General features: G+C 40.1%; 1 protein-coding gene across 1 annotated transcript; it reads right to left on the minus strand.

Annotated features, from left to right (window-relative positions):
• Positions 1 to 7,388, minus strand: aadac (arylacetamide deacetylase). Its single transcript, XM_070906259.1, has 5 exons — positions 7,248 to 7,388; positions 5,493 to 5,721; positions 4,846 to 4,915; positions 3,035 to 3,206; positions 1 to 627 (listed from the first exon to the last, which is right to left on the minus strand). The coding sequence occupies exons 1-5, from the start codon at positions 7,386 to 7,388 to the stop codon at positions 1 to 3; spliced, it is 1,239 nt and encodes a 412-aa protein (XP_070762360.1).
• Between the last annotated feature and the right edge of the window lie 7,827 nt (positions 7,389 to 15,215).

The following is a 15,215-nucleotide window of genomic DNA, read 5'->3' on the forward strand; positions in this document are numbered from 1 at the left end:
TTACAAGTTTTCCTTGAGCCATTTGATATAGTTGTCTGTCATGCGACGTGCAATCAGGAAGTCGGTTGGCCACACGGTGAACATCAGCCCTCCATGAAATCCTGTGTCATAGTGTTCATGTGTCACCTCAACACCAGCAGCACGGAGCCGTGTGACGTACATGATCCCATCATCACGGAGAACATCATACTCACATGTCAGAATATAGGCCTTGGGCAGAGAGTGTAAGGCCGTGTCTGGAACCAGCAGGGGTGACGCCCTCGGGTCAGTAAAAGATCGAGATATTCCATTCATCCCAACTTCCTCCCCTCCGTCGCCCTGCACCACAGCAGGAGCACTGTAGTTGTATTTTCTATGATATGTTTCTGGCAGAAAGGCGCTCCAGTTGACAAACTTCAGCAAGCTGGAAGACTCAGGGTTGTTGTGGGTGTTGGCCATCATGGCTCTGAAAAGGGCCTTGTCGCTGGTGAAGTACTCACTCCAGAAACGCACCATGAGGGTGCGGGGCAGAATTGGCATGTCCTGATTCTGCTGATAGGAAGGCGTGTTAAGGTCCAGGGCCTGCAGCACGGGGTAGATGAGTGCTTGGGCCTTCAACTGAACCTGCTGTCCAGGCTCTTTTTGTAACTGCCAAGAGAGACAGAGAGAGATTGGAATGCATATGAGTATATCTCAATCAGATGAAATATGAGCTGAAAGTTATAAGAAATAAGCTGGCGTCATCTGATCACATTTACTAGTCATGGTTGTTTACAGGAAGAATTTGCATCACTCCCAGTGTTCTGTATTTATCCGTCTCTAAAATCAAAGCCAGGAATTACAGTGATGCATAGCAACTGTTTCTATGAACACACAAGACCTACAACAGGCTTAACTCGTGAATGTAGTAAGAGAACTGGATTGGTGCAACAGTACAGCTGTCCACCAAAACATAACTTGCTCAACCAGCACATATGCCAAAGAAAAAAGCATTTAAAGCATATTTTCTAGTCATCAATAAAACAAAAGGACAATTTAGGGGGTCCTCAAAACAAAATGTTTCAAAAGAATAAAATGTTAATATGAGAGCAGTTGAACCTATCTATGTAATACTGCCACTCCACTACCACATTAAAGCTGGAATGAATTTTAAGTTATACATAGGTTATACTACTCAAAAGTCAAAGTAAACAAGATGTATCCCAGTGTGTCAGCATTGTGTAACAAGCTGGCACCCTTTCACACCAAATCTGGTCATGCCCCAGCCTCCACTCATTCTGGACTTCTATATTTGATTTCCACTCAAAAGCATTTGACAAGCAATGGGAAGCCGACCCCCCTGTGGCCATTCTGGGGTCTACATATGGCACTGCTTTGAACTCCGGTAGCAACAAATGGCCGGTGTATCTGGGTACTGTGTTGGCCAAAAAGCTTATTTTGCGATTATGGAAGTCTGATGCTGTGCCTTCAATTGAGATGTGGCTGACTTTGATTCAAGATCACAGGAAGGAGAAGAGTGTTGAGACATTTAAGGGGTCTGAGGGAGGATGAAGGAGTGAGATAGAGGCAATTTTCAATTTTGACAGTTTTCATTTTTATCCTGTAACAGTGATAGCTGAACATACTGTGGGTTTATATGTTTTACACATTTTTTTCTTGGTCTGCTCTCTTGGTTTGCGCTCTCTTATGCTAGCATTAGTCTTGCTCTTTAACTACCTCGCCCACTGTGGTGCATGAAAATCTGCCAAATAATCATAATTTTATGTTCTTTATGCCGCTGTAATGTTGTTGTTGAAAGAAAAAAATAATTAGAACGCGTAAATATAATATACCCATGGTAAATACAGAGAGACAGAGCTGTGATTTTTGGTAATTAAACAAAACAGGATATGTCTAATCCATGCACTAGTAGTAGAATGCAGCATGCTACTCTGCACCAGAAGCTGCAGGAAAGTTCACAGCGAGCCGACAAGCAGCTCTGTGGGTTACCTACCTGCCTCCTTTGGCTGACTTTCTGGGGAATGTGACAAAGTAGAGGAAAGGCATACAGTGGCTTTTTTGGGTTCGTCATGTGGTCAACCTCATTACGTATGAACCAGTGAGTGAACTGGGGTTTTGCCTCGAAGTTAAGAGATCCCTATCTACCAGCCTGATGTCTGACTTGTGATGTCAGTGTTGTCACAAAAGATCCACTATTGGGTGCCAGGGGACATGATGTCTGCTCCAGAATCTTGTAGACTTGGAAAATGAGGCACTTTGAGGGATCAGCGTGGTGCAACACTAAGAGTTCAGAGTTTTGAACAGTCATGCTGGAGTGCACCTGTTGGCTGGGATGTGGTGCTTTTTTCTGAATTGATTCCAATCCCCCACTGTGTTAGGTGCTGTGTCAGAGGTGTGTGTGTTTCTTCCTCTTTCACGAGCTTCCACAGATCAGTCTAATGAAATTCCAGTCTCTCTAAATGTATTTTACATTTACTTATATTAATTTTTTATGCCCAATGGGAATACAAATATTTATTGTTTTCTTCTCCTGTACCCTGAAACTCCCTCCTGTAAGAGTAACTGCACCTCCGACCCCATCCTCATTTTTCTCTTTCTCTTTTTTTCCTGCTGTAATTTGAGATGGCCAGTTCCCCTTGCATTGATATTATGAGAAGTAGCCTAAATGTTATGTTATGCCACTCATACAGTATACAATTATAGAAGTGCACTGCAACTTTATAACTAGACATGATGTCATGGCTTTTTCCCCTATGAAGAATTGACAATCTCTTTGCAACATGGTGAGGGTGTAGACAGCCGTGTATCATCACCAAGCTCCACAGGGATGGTGTAATGCAGCATATATTCACTCTATAAACCCAGTTTTTCAAATATGTCTTTGAGCAGTTGAGATCCATAAAATAAAGTTATACATGATAGGCCTCTTGTGGTTCAGGGTAATACAACACTATTTACTCATTAACCTTGTCTCATGTCACCTCTTCATACAGTTTTACCTTATGTGAACCAGAAAAATAGAGGTGACACTAAAAAGAAAAAATAGATTCAGTACCTGCTGGGAGACAGCAGCTGCCAGGTTCCCCCCAGCACTATCCCCTGACACAGCAATACGTCCTGGGTCCACAGAGTACAGGGCCAGCACCCCCTTCTGGAGGAAATGTTTGACCACACGGTATACGTCCTCATATGGGACAGGGAAGTGGTGAGCAGGGGCAAGGCGGTACCTGAAAAAGCAGAAAGGTGCAGATTAAAGGTAGAGCATAAATAAACATGAGCTTTGAAGGGCATGTGCACAGATAACACTTTGAGCCAGGGAAAATAAACATGATGGCATTTTTTGAGGGGATAACAGGTGGCAAACGAAAGTAATAAGTAAAAAATAAATCACAATGGAAAGGCTGTAATTACAAAATGCAATTCAGATTTAGGGCAGATTTACTGTATAAACTTACTAACTTATCACTTACATTAGGTTAACACAACTACTGACAGTAGTTTTAAAGATCAACTTTCTCATTTCATTCGGCCATGTTTTGGAGAAGAAATAAGTATGTAAAAATAAATAAATAAAGCAACAGAAAGCTGCTCAACCAGGCTGTAAATTATAAAATCAGTGAACAGTATTATCACATTACATTTGCCTGTTATCTAGCAACCTATTCACCAGCTGATTTAACATATTAGGGGAAAATGCCCAAATTGAGTTATCATAATACACATCAACTGATATCAGTTCAGTGTAAATTTGCCGGATTTATCCAAATGACAAAATTCTATTTGAAATTCTATTAAATATAATATTTTCAGACAAAAAAATCTTTCAGCATAGGTGTAAGATCAAATAATGGTAAAATAAGAACCTTTGTTTTTAAATGATCTCCTGGTGATGTAGACCTGGAATCACACTAAACTGATGAATGGCAATGCTTTGTAATATTCAATCAACAAATAATCTATGAAATTGCTAAACCTTTTTTTCAGGGCATTTCTGTTAAATCCATTTTAACGTATGGTTTGTCTTCTGAATTCAAAGTTAAAATAAATACCTCAAAATCTTGCTGACTATTGAAATAAGGTCCATTACATACATTCACTTGAAGTGGTATGTGTTTTGTGCTTTGTTTGGGGTCACACATGGTCACACATGGCTGACTTTAAGAGTGTGAAATGCTGGTATTACTCATTGAACTCTTAACAAATTGCAGACAGGAATTCGGATGAGGCAGATACCCCCACACACCCCACACTGATCCACTCTACCGCCCACTGTCAAAAACTATCTGTCAACAAGCACAGCCATGTTATACGCACCAAAAAAAGAAAGCATGACTTAATGGCTGAGTACTGGTCTTTCACCTAAGTGCCAATTGATGAAGCTTAAAAACGGTGAGTAGTGAATTATAGGACAGAGAGAGTACTGGCAAAAGAAAGTTACAGTACTGAGAAGCAGAGTTAGAGCCGGATGTGCCAAAGAACAACAGTGAGTGCAGCTGTGACAGGGAAAGGCCTGGCGAGACCTGTTAGCTTCACTCTGCTGCATCATCCAGCCTGTGACTAATGAAGGAGGACAGGCACATATGACAACAGAAAATTGTGTGTGAGAGACGGAGAGGAAGAGAGAGGGAAACAGAAGGGCTTAACTATCAATAATACAAATAAAACAGGATGTGTTTTATGATGTGTCATTGAATGTGCCTGCTCCTACAACACTAACTTATGGGCAAATTGTCATTTTTATGCAGCAGTTTGTGCAGTATATTACAGTCGCTGCATATACTGGCTATAAATTGTATTGTATAATTTCCCCCCGGGGATCAATAAAGTATTTCTGATTCTGATTCTGATAAAATATGAAATACTTACTCTACAGAAAGAACAACTGCATCTAGCTCAGTGACCATTTTTCTGGCCAGGAGATCATATGGACTCATCCCTGGAGAGACAGAGAAAACAGACACAGATCAGAACAGAGATTTTAAAGCAACACAAAGCACCACAATAATTTACATCCACCCATTTCTGACACCTCACTGCAGTAACCGAGAAGAACCTGCCATCTAGTCTAGCGGTACTGGCAAAATCTGTGTTAATGTAATTGTTACAGCCGTTCAACAGATTGCAGGAACAGCGTGAGATGTGTCAAACTGCATGTCATGTCTTTACGTTTTGGATTAGCAAAGGTAACCACCCTCGGAGGTTCCCACCGCTCCAGCAGACGGTGTGTTATTTCCTCAGGAAACTGTGAAAGCTTTGCGGCTTGTGTTTGATAGGTTGTTCATAATTTATGGTCCTGTCATAGGGAGTCTATGTAAAGCTGTAAAAGTAATTTGTCACATCCGTCAAAAGGTGAATTTCCAGAATACTTTTTTCAGAGTAATAGTAGAATTACTGTGTGATGAACACATCACAATAATATGTATTACCCATTCATCCATCTTTCTAATCACCCTTAAAAGTCAAGCCATAATTCTGTGTGATACAGGAGAAGACAGGCCAACCCATCAACTTACGGGAACTCCCCAGACACCATCCTCCACCGTGCAGGTATATGACAGCTCTCCTGAGCTCAGTGTCACCGGCCCGCTGCTTTGGCTGGTACAGCACCACCTCCACTCCATCAAACTTCTCCTCTGTGACCTTGACATGCTCGTCAGACACAGGCACTACCTTTTCAGCCAGAGTGATGAAGTACATTACCCCCATGTAGTCCTTCAGCCCCAGTAACTCACTGAAGTCTGCCTGGAAAGGGAAACAGAGAGACAGCATGAGATATAGAGTTGTTGTTCATTAAACCTGAGCCATTAGTATTACCTCTTAAACATATAGTAAAGCTACTGCGAGCCAGCTTATCTTATGTAAACAATCACCTTGACCAAAGCTCATAATATTTAAAATAGAAAGGTCTCAAATGCTAAACTACGTGGCCATAACAGAGAGAGAGAGAGAGAGAGAGAGAGAGAGAGAGAGAGACTACAGTATAGTCATGTGAATGCTGTCTGGTAAAATGTCAACAGCCCCCTACAGTTATTTGTTTTGAGAAGTCATCACAAAATGATAACCATGACTCCTACTCCATTATGTCTGATGATGTCAGCAGTCAGTGGCTGGCATGAGGCTAATCAGCTGATGCTCTTCTACTGTGACCACAACAAACTCCTTTACTCCGAGCTCTACATACCATAAGGCACTTGTATCAATCTTTCTCTCTCTGTTTCAAAGAACAAAACGGATCATTTGCTAAAGTAAGATAGAATAAAAAAAAAAAAAAAAATTCTATTCAGAATTTAACTTGTAAAATATTGAATATTTGGTTTGGAACAAAAAAACATATCTGTCACTTACTATTAAGATCTACAGTACATCCTCCAAGAGTAGCATCTGAGTATTAAAATCTAAAACACTTATTGTAATTACGCCGCAGTCAGGTAATCAATAATGTAAAAGAATGGCTGTGTGCCTGGCAGAGGGCCATACATTTGGCTTTTTAATTTAACAATGCAGGGTCAAATTAGAGGTTTAATTCTGTGCTGCATTAGATGATCCATAATGATAATGAGAAACAGAATATCATACTTCATATTATACTCATATTTCATGCTGAAATTATATAGATTGCCTCACAGAGGACGAGAGTCTGTCAAACTGAACACTATTCTCCTTACAGCACAAATAAGAGCGTTAGAGGCAGTAGCCTGTATGTGAGTACTACATGTATGTAATACTCCGAACACCACAACACCTTCCTAGTTGTTGAATGGACGAACTATGTTGGGTGACAAAGGTGAAGTAAAACAAAGCCAGCACCCATTTTTACACTGATCTTACAACTATGTAAGCATTACTTAAATGTGTTTTCAACCTGTAAAGAGTCATAATAGCCGCACCACTACAGTAAACAGGCGTCTAACAGAGTCAGGTTTCCTTAATAGGGTCTATTATTAGAACAGGTGAGCAGGACTATACAACACATGGATTAGCATCTGACATAATCTGGTGTAACCATCATGTATATCCACATCAGCAAAATACAGTAAACGTTTAACCTGCCACCTTACCTACTCTGAGAACAAACAAAAGCAAGATAATTGTGCTCATGTTATTTAATATATGGCAACGAGATATAATCATGTATTAAACTGAAATAAGAAGTACGCGTACATTCACCCGCAGTGCTAGATAGCGTATTTTATAGGGATTTATTCCCAAAGTAATTATCAGCAGATCTAACATAAGAGCCTGCAAGAATACAGTTTTTTCTTCCTTACCAGGTGGCTGAGACTTCTGAAGAAAGAGTTGGTCAGCATGAGTTTCCATCTCTCTTCTATCTCCTCAGGAATGGGCTCATAAATATAATAAGCGGTAAAAGAGCAGACAGCGACGAATAAAATTACGCTTCCCAACCTCATTTTACAACGTGCGTTCCCAGCAACGGACTGCGGGGTGCAGACACAAACAGGCTCGTTAACAAGTCACTCCGGTGCGCGACAAAGCTTACGCTCGGAATTAATTTTGGATCCAGACCAGCTAAATATGACAGCACGTGTTTGGTGTCATTTGATGGTTATCGGCGTGCATGTTCGGAGCTTTTCTTCGCTGCTCGTGCGCGTCCCGTAATGCATGTCCGTGTCGTGGAGCCGGAGAATTAATTTAAGTGTCGGTGATATGGAGACAGGAGCGCGCACCCCGTGTACTCACGAGGCAGAACCGTCCCACCTTGGCCCGCACCGCAAATTCCTCAGGTGCCTCCCAAGCGTGTGCAGCTTACACTGGACGTGAACTTGGTGCCAAGGTGCAACTGATGCTCAAATACTATAGCTTGTAAAACAGTGGCTCGTGCATTCAACTTTGCACACTGTTTTTTCCCCTAACGTTTCAACGCAACATGCATTTTAGAGGTCAAAAGTATTAGACTAAGAGTGATTTAAGGGAAAGTCACTCCAGATTCCTGCAGCTGCTGCACCAAAGTGTCAGCTGTGCTCTCCACGAGATTCCCTATATAAGTTCTGTATGTCCGAGAGAGACCCTCAGTATGTGTGTGACAAACAACCAGCACAAAGAAGTGACTCTGTAGTGAAGCTTAACAGCTACGGTTGCAAGGCAGCCTAAGCTAATTATATTATTGGTGACAGAGCCAGATGAGATGTCTCGTTTCCTGGCAGCACTGACTGTCAAAGCAATATGACTCTCTCATGCACTCACGTTTTGAAAGGACCCTGCACGAGGAACTGAGTTAGTGCTGCAGGAGTTTGACAGAGAAGTTCAGGAGAGTTGTTTTTCCTCCCAGTACAGTATATTATTTTAAGTTGGGTTTTTTTTAGTTTCATGACCGTTTTATGCCCCACGTCTTCATGCAAGAAATACAACACGACATGGCAACATGACATTTGTGTGGGAAACAGTCAAACAGGTCCACACAGGTGCAAGTGTTATTTCAAGCAATCTCCCAGGAGTATTTTAGGCCAGTAATTACTGACAAACCACCTCCATTTACGAGTTTTCAAAAGGAAAAGCTCCCCAGCATACATGCAGTATTCTTATATGACAGGTTGACGACATCAATGTATTCACAGAGATTTATTTTGGTGGGGACTACTTTATTCTAAACTTTCCCTCAGAGCCAACTGTCAAACAGAATAAAGGAGGAGTGTATGGTTGCACTCAAATGCTGGTGCTCTTAGAGAAGAGGGATTCAAATCTCCAAAGCACACTTAAGACACTCAAGTTTTTAGACAGCCAAACAATGCAGATATTATAACTAAAAGCCTTGGTCGAGGTGGGGGCTCTTTTAGAGCCATTTCACATTGAAAGTGAGTTAGTTTAACAGTGTGTATTGTACAGTTAGATTTATCTGCAGGCGTCATCTTAGAAACCTGAACCACATGTCTCCATGTGACTTTGTGTTGACCTCTGCATTATGATCTTTTCAAACTTTCTCTCAGTCAAGTTGGAATCTGTAATTGGCCGGTGTTTAGGGGCTGGCAAGTGTCTCCTTCCATCAGCCATCAAACTCTATTGAGATGCAATCTGCAGGATCCAGGGTGTGACGGAGGCTTGGTGAAAGCCTCTGTGAGACTGATCACTGTTGAGCAGTGGAATACTAACTCTCTTCTCTGAATACAAAATCACACTTCAGACACTCCGGGATTCTCCCTGGAATTCCCTCCCTCCCTTTCTCCTCCAACCACCGGCCTCCACTCAGCTTCTAAGGGAGACCACCTCAGTTGGTTAGTAAATCTTTCATGGAGCTCTCTTCACTCTTTCCGTCTTGTCAGTGGGGATGATGGGTGTCAGAGCGTGCGTGGGTGGGGATGTTGTCTTCATCTACCTAGAGCCATGCTGTGCAGTGCTCTGCCACGTGGCCGCCCAACACCCTGCTGCGTGTGGGGGTAGCTCAAGCAGATGTGAAAATGTCTGAAGACTTAAACACGGAGTTTGAGTACTGAAGTGTGAGTGTGCGTGAATACATGTGAATGTGTGTTCATGTGTTAAAGTGTGTGTGTGCTTATCCGTATAAGCCTGCGTACATGCTTGCAAGTGAACGTGTGTGTGCATACAGGCAGGTCACGTTTCATTCCTTTGCGCATGCACAATCTTGAGTTTAACACATCTACAGAAGCACATCAAATTATTTTAATTAAGGAACTCAATCTGGATCTCCACTGCCAGTGATGAGTGTGAGTGGCAAACTTTGTAACTTTATAATTTGCAGAGCCCCTGCTGAGGCAAAGTAGGGGCTGCAGGAGAAAAGGCATCTTAAGGAACTCCCTTCTAAGTTCAGGCTGAGATATGGAAGGAACATTTTTTGATATAATAATCATGAAATAGGTGTGAGTGCATTGCTAACTTCAGCCAACTAATGTCGGACATGCATCAAGGATATGCAATGGCTGGCTCCCTTTGCATGCAAAACTCTACTATCTTTCTCCTACATGTGTTTGAACCCCACTGTTTTCCCTGTAGCCCTTATGCATGCTGTTAACACTCACTTCATTCCTGTCTGGTGAGAAGGGGGGAAGATTGTTACTGAACGTGCAGATACATGTGCATTTGTGGGTAGTTTTTGTGAGTAACTTGTGTTAATCTAAGTATACATATGAGATTGTTCCATCTTCAGCAGTTAAATAGAAATACATATGCATAAATACTTCCGCATTTAACCTAAAGCTTGTGCTAAAGTCACTCCCCAACAGGAGTTAATTTAAGAGAAAACATTAAGTCATCCATCTAAGTTTCTTTAAAACTTCATGTTGATTCTCCTAAAAGAAAACAGTGATGAGGAAAAGAAACATAGCAGGCCTGACTCAAAGACAGACTTATCACATGCAGTTACTCTGGGTGGATATTAGTGTATCCTGTTAACTATGTTGTTTCTTCAAAATAAATAAATGCAGCAAAACTAAACAAAAAATCTTTATTCTTGATTGTATTTTCAAATAATTAAACAATGTAAATATGTTAGTTTGACACTTGTTGCATGTGATTGATGATATTGATTATATCCTAATTTTTAATTTAATACTAATTAGAAATGTAATCATCACAGTAAAGTACACTTGGGATTTTTTTTTTCCAGCAGTGTACGTAAAATCCACCAGCTATCGTAGTTTAATATTATCTCCGTATAGCAAACAACAAAACACAGCATGCAGTCATGTATACTGGGGTTCCTATAAAAGATTTTGAAGGCATTAATTACTTGGCACCAGCAATACTGCACACGTCTTGGTTATAAGACAAACATTTTAACTACCACAAAATGGCAGCATGGACACCAAACAGTACTTTCCCCACAAGTCCAGTGGATTTTTGAGGAGTCTGACATTTCAGATTCCATGTTTTATAAAGCAGGTTCAGAATATCATTGTCAGAACAGCAGAATAAATTTACAACTCGGCGCAGAACGGCGGCGCATATAGTCATTGATATCAAATAAAATATATAAAGTAAATATTATATACAGAATCTTTTTATGTTTATGGTACCCGGGTAAATCAAGAGATAATAAAATACAGTATCTGTGTTGAACAGGAAATACGGTGGAGTCAAATACATCCAGTCTGGGCCATTTCCCTCAATATCTGTCACAGTGTCTTTGCCAGATTATGCAACATAACTACAATAGAGAGATGGAATAGAAAAGGTTTCTTTCCCATGTAATCTATTCATAACAATATGCTGACTAACTTGTCATGCATTGTATTTATTTACAGTAATCCTGTATGGCTGAACAGGGTAATCCAACTGGCTTTCATTTCGCACTGCAGGCCAGAAACAGAGCCACAACCTGTCCATTTGTAATTATGAGCTTGGCAGGTTGCCTTGTGCTGTTGGTCCATCCTCCTGTCTCTTGTCCAACCAAAATACTGTGCAATGGTGCATCTCGACTTACTCCATGTTCTCAAACCTGTGCTTGTTTTTCCACTATTTTGGTTCTTCTGCTATACCCATTTGTACCACTGAGTAAACTATCAACTCCTAAATTAACTGTGATATAAATATATCATATCGAGATGAATAATTAATGAAATGGTGAAGGAATGTACTAAATCATCATCAGTCATGAACAACACAATTTGTACCAAGTCTAGAGGCAATATAATTGTTATGAGAAGGTTTATAAGTGCAGGATCCAACACAGTGATTGCTCAATTTAATAAATTAACACTGGACTGTTTTTCATGCCATGCCACAGGGCTTTATCAGTAACTATAATGACCAAGTGTTTCTTTCTTCGAGACAAAGCTACACCACAGCAAACAATAAAGTCGTATTATGTGGTTCTATTATATTGTATCAGGGTGGTGTCAACCACTGCATGACAAAAGTGCGGACTTTGCAAGTGTGAGTGGCAGAGACTTGTTTATCCCAGCAGCACTCTGTTACATAGTTTTCCCTTGTGGGCCAGTGCTCTCATTATGTACATGGCTGAAAGATGAGCGATCTAGTCTTTGAGCTGGTATTCCAATAAAGATTGGCCTGCGAAAGGCGTACTTGTATAACTTACCTCGAGGAATTTAGGACGGTGTTTGACAAAGGCATGGAACAAGATATTTAATCAGCAATCAACCTGTTATGGTGCTGGATCTAAGTGAATGAGGCAGGGTTGGTCACATGGACATAGACAGAGCTGCTGTTAGAGATTAGAGAGAGTCAAATCTTGCAGCATCAATACCAAAGTGAACTCATTTGCCTTTTCAAAACAAAGTCTGTTTTGAGTGTAATCTGTAGTTGCAGTATCCTTCTTTTGAAGCAGCATATGAACCATCATTTATTTACTTACTAAGTCCTTACATGATAAGGCTGGCAATATTCTTTATTTTTCTTATTGTAAACAAATCTAATGAAAAGACTGAAACCAACAATGGATTTATCCCACAAGTAGGTTTCTATTTCTATCACATACAGTAAATAAACTGCAAAGTTGCAATGGGTGACATGTCCCTTCAGTACAATGAACACAGTTTATTTTAAGTCAATCCCACATTCGCCGTCCACATACAAAAGCACTTGGGGCTGAGTGCCACAGTATGAAAAAAACAGTGTGAAAAAGTATTGAGAGACAGACAAACACATTTTTGGCTTTGGTCTTTTCATGGGATTTGCTGACAGTAAACAAGAAAAACATCCAATAACACCAGCTCTATCCTTTAAAGTGCCAACAGATTCCAAGATTTATTTATTATCAGAAAGGTAATTATCATATGTCATAACAAACCTTTCAGCAACACCATGTAACAACTACCCCAACACATTAAATCACTTAGTGGAAATCTTTACAGACAACGTTCAAAAAGGCCTAAATGTTTTGTTTTGCATCAATACCTGAACAGGTATGAGTATGTGAGATAATAAAGATTTGTATTCTTGAAGGACATTTAAACTTTTGGCACAGTTGCTTGCCATTTTCATTTCCCTTTGACTTGTAGCATTCTTAACTGACAAGCCATTGGGGGAAACATATTGTCTGCAAGATTATAGACCTGCCTTGTACTTGTCATGTAGTTTGCGAATTTTACTGTGAACATAAGTATGCTATTCAGTGGAAATATTTAACTTTCGTTTTCATCCCCTCTCTATATCAGATCTTACGTGACTAGTAACCAGAGCAGCAGTAAGAATCTGGAGCTTTATTATTTCCACAATGTGCCTCATGATCATGGGACTGGGTGTAGGAAACAGCAGTGGATAAGCTCTTTATCAGTGGCCTATGCAGCACTTCTGTCATAAGGAATGTTGGCCTCTCACCCCATTCCACGTGAATTTCTTCTACATTATCACCAGACACAAGGATACCAGAGGGCATTTGCATTTGGTTAAATAAACGTCTCTCAAACACTGTTTCTAAGAAGTTATGGGGCTATATTTGACAATGGCTTAAACTTTGAGAAACATAAAATGGTTGGGTGATGTCTAAAGTCGGCATACCAACATGCTCACAATGACCATGGATATCTGCAGCAAATTAAATGACAAGTTATCCAATAGTTGCAGACACATTTCAGTCAACACCACACATTTCGACCTTAAGGCGGCGCTTAGGGAAAAGTCAGGGGATCCCCAAAATCAGTAGTGTCGTCACACTAGGCTTATTTCAGTCTGGACCAAAGTGGTGGACCAGCCTTAATGTAGAGAGATACATATTTGTACTTTATCGTGCCTTGATCCCTGTAAAGCCTCGTTCGTGTGATTAAAAAGATTGCAACTTGTGTTAAATTCTGTAAGCATTCTGTTGACAACCAAGACAAGTGTTTCCACCCCAACACCCCAGGTACTCTCACGCTCACCAATTCAGTTGATTGTCTACTCCAGAGATTTGGTTACAAAACAAAGTTTTACTGGCGCCTCGGTTCTGACACAGATTTTCCATTTAGGTTTTGTTCTGCCAGCAAGTCCTTGTTTTTAGATCTTGTCTCAAAACTCATTTTACAAGAATTCCCACTGAAAGCCATCACCATGAGACTAAATCATACCATTTCATCATTTCCTTTAATCTTCAGCCTGGCATGAATTTATTGCTGTGACATTGCAATTTTGATAATTTGACCTGAATGCATTATTTATATTGTTTTCTCTATGCTGTGTCATAATTGTGTTGTTACTGTTTTAATATTTTAAAAAGAAAGCTATGCGCTTGAAAAGTGCTGTATGAACAAAAAACATCATATTTTTATTCCAAAATATATTTCTAGTTTGAAATTACAATGCTATTCTCCAACAAGAGTCCATTGATTGCAACAGGCTATCATGACGCTCAGATGTTCAAATTCCTGTGCAGCATATCTTCTTTATTTACCTGCACTCATTTTACAGTTCATTCAGACCCTTGTATGTCACAATATTGCTTTTGCTTTTTTGTTTTTTATCAAAAAATAGCTTAAAAAATTAAATAGATGACTCAAATTCATAAAACACTTATGGTAAAGAAATGTAATACATTACACCATTTTTCAGGAATAGTAAGATATAGTAAAAAATAAAAGCAAGGCTAAAAACAGTTGTGGTTGACGCTTGATTTCAAATACATGTGCATTGACTTAGTCCATCTGTAGTTGTTGAACTTCAGTCTCCAGCAGATGGTGCTATGACCTAAATCAATGGCTACAAGACTTCAATGCATCTACTTTACAACATATTGCAGTTGTCAGGCCAAAAGCATGTATCTCCAAAATGTTAACTATTTAAGAGTTTCAGCTGGATGACAATTCATTCTTCACAGTATTCCAGAGGAGCATTATAAGCCTAGGAAGATGAAAAAAAACCTAAACTCATGGAGAAACATGAAGCATGCAAACCACCAAATCATCACGACAGTGATTATATATAATTAGACTCATTTTATTTTATGCTTTTATCTGCTTCTTTGTACTGGTCAACGGGTCAGAAGAGAAATTATTAGTTGCCCACTGCACGGAGCATGTTCACTGTTCTCTCACAGAGTGCGTTATTTAACATTTTAACCCATCATCAATGCATCAAATATGTCCAGGTACTACATGTCCAGCCTCCAGGCTGCAGATTGGTCTGGACACCTCAATAGATTTAACACAGTTGCTCTTCTCCCTTCACTGCCATAGAGACCCCAATAGAGTTGCATGCTGGGTAACAAAGCCACCTAGTGGCTGGAGAAGTCATATCACAACATCTCCTCATACCTGATTACTGTATATCTCTAATATCTAATTCCCAAAATTACATAATCTATATAAAATCTAAGGCTAAAGACACACTCACAA

Source organism: Enoplosus armatus, chromosome 5 (assembly GCF_043641665.1).
Source record: "Enoplosus armatus isolate fEnoArm2 chromosome 5, fEnoArm2.hap1, whole genome shotgun sequence".
In the NCBI taxonomy this organism is placed as follows: domain Eukaryota; kingdom Metazoa; phylum Chordata; class Actinopteri; order Centrarchiformes; family Enoplosidae; genus Enoplosus; species Enoplosus armatus.

Excerpts from the sequence above, each read along its gene's own strand:
- aadac (XM_070906259.1), bottom strand. The coding sequence starts at position 7,388 with ATGAGGTTGGGAAGCGTAATTTTATTCGTCGCTGTCTGCTCTTTTACC. Across the intron at positions 5,722-7,247 it reads TCAGAAGTCTCAGCCACCTG|GCAGACTTCAGTGAGTTACT; the intron begins GTAAGGAAGAAA and ends TTCCCTTTCCAG. Across the intron at positions 3,207-4,845 it reads GCAGTTGTTCTTTCTGTAGA|GTACCGCCTTGCCCCTGCTC; the intron begins GTAAGTATTTCA and ends CTGCTTTTTCAG.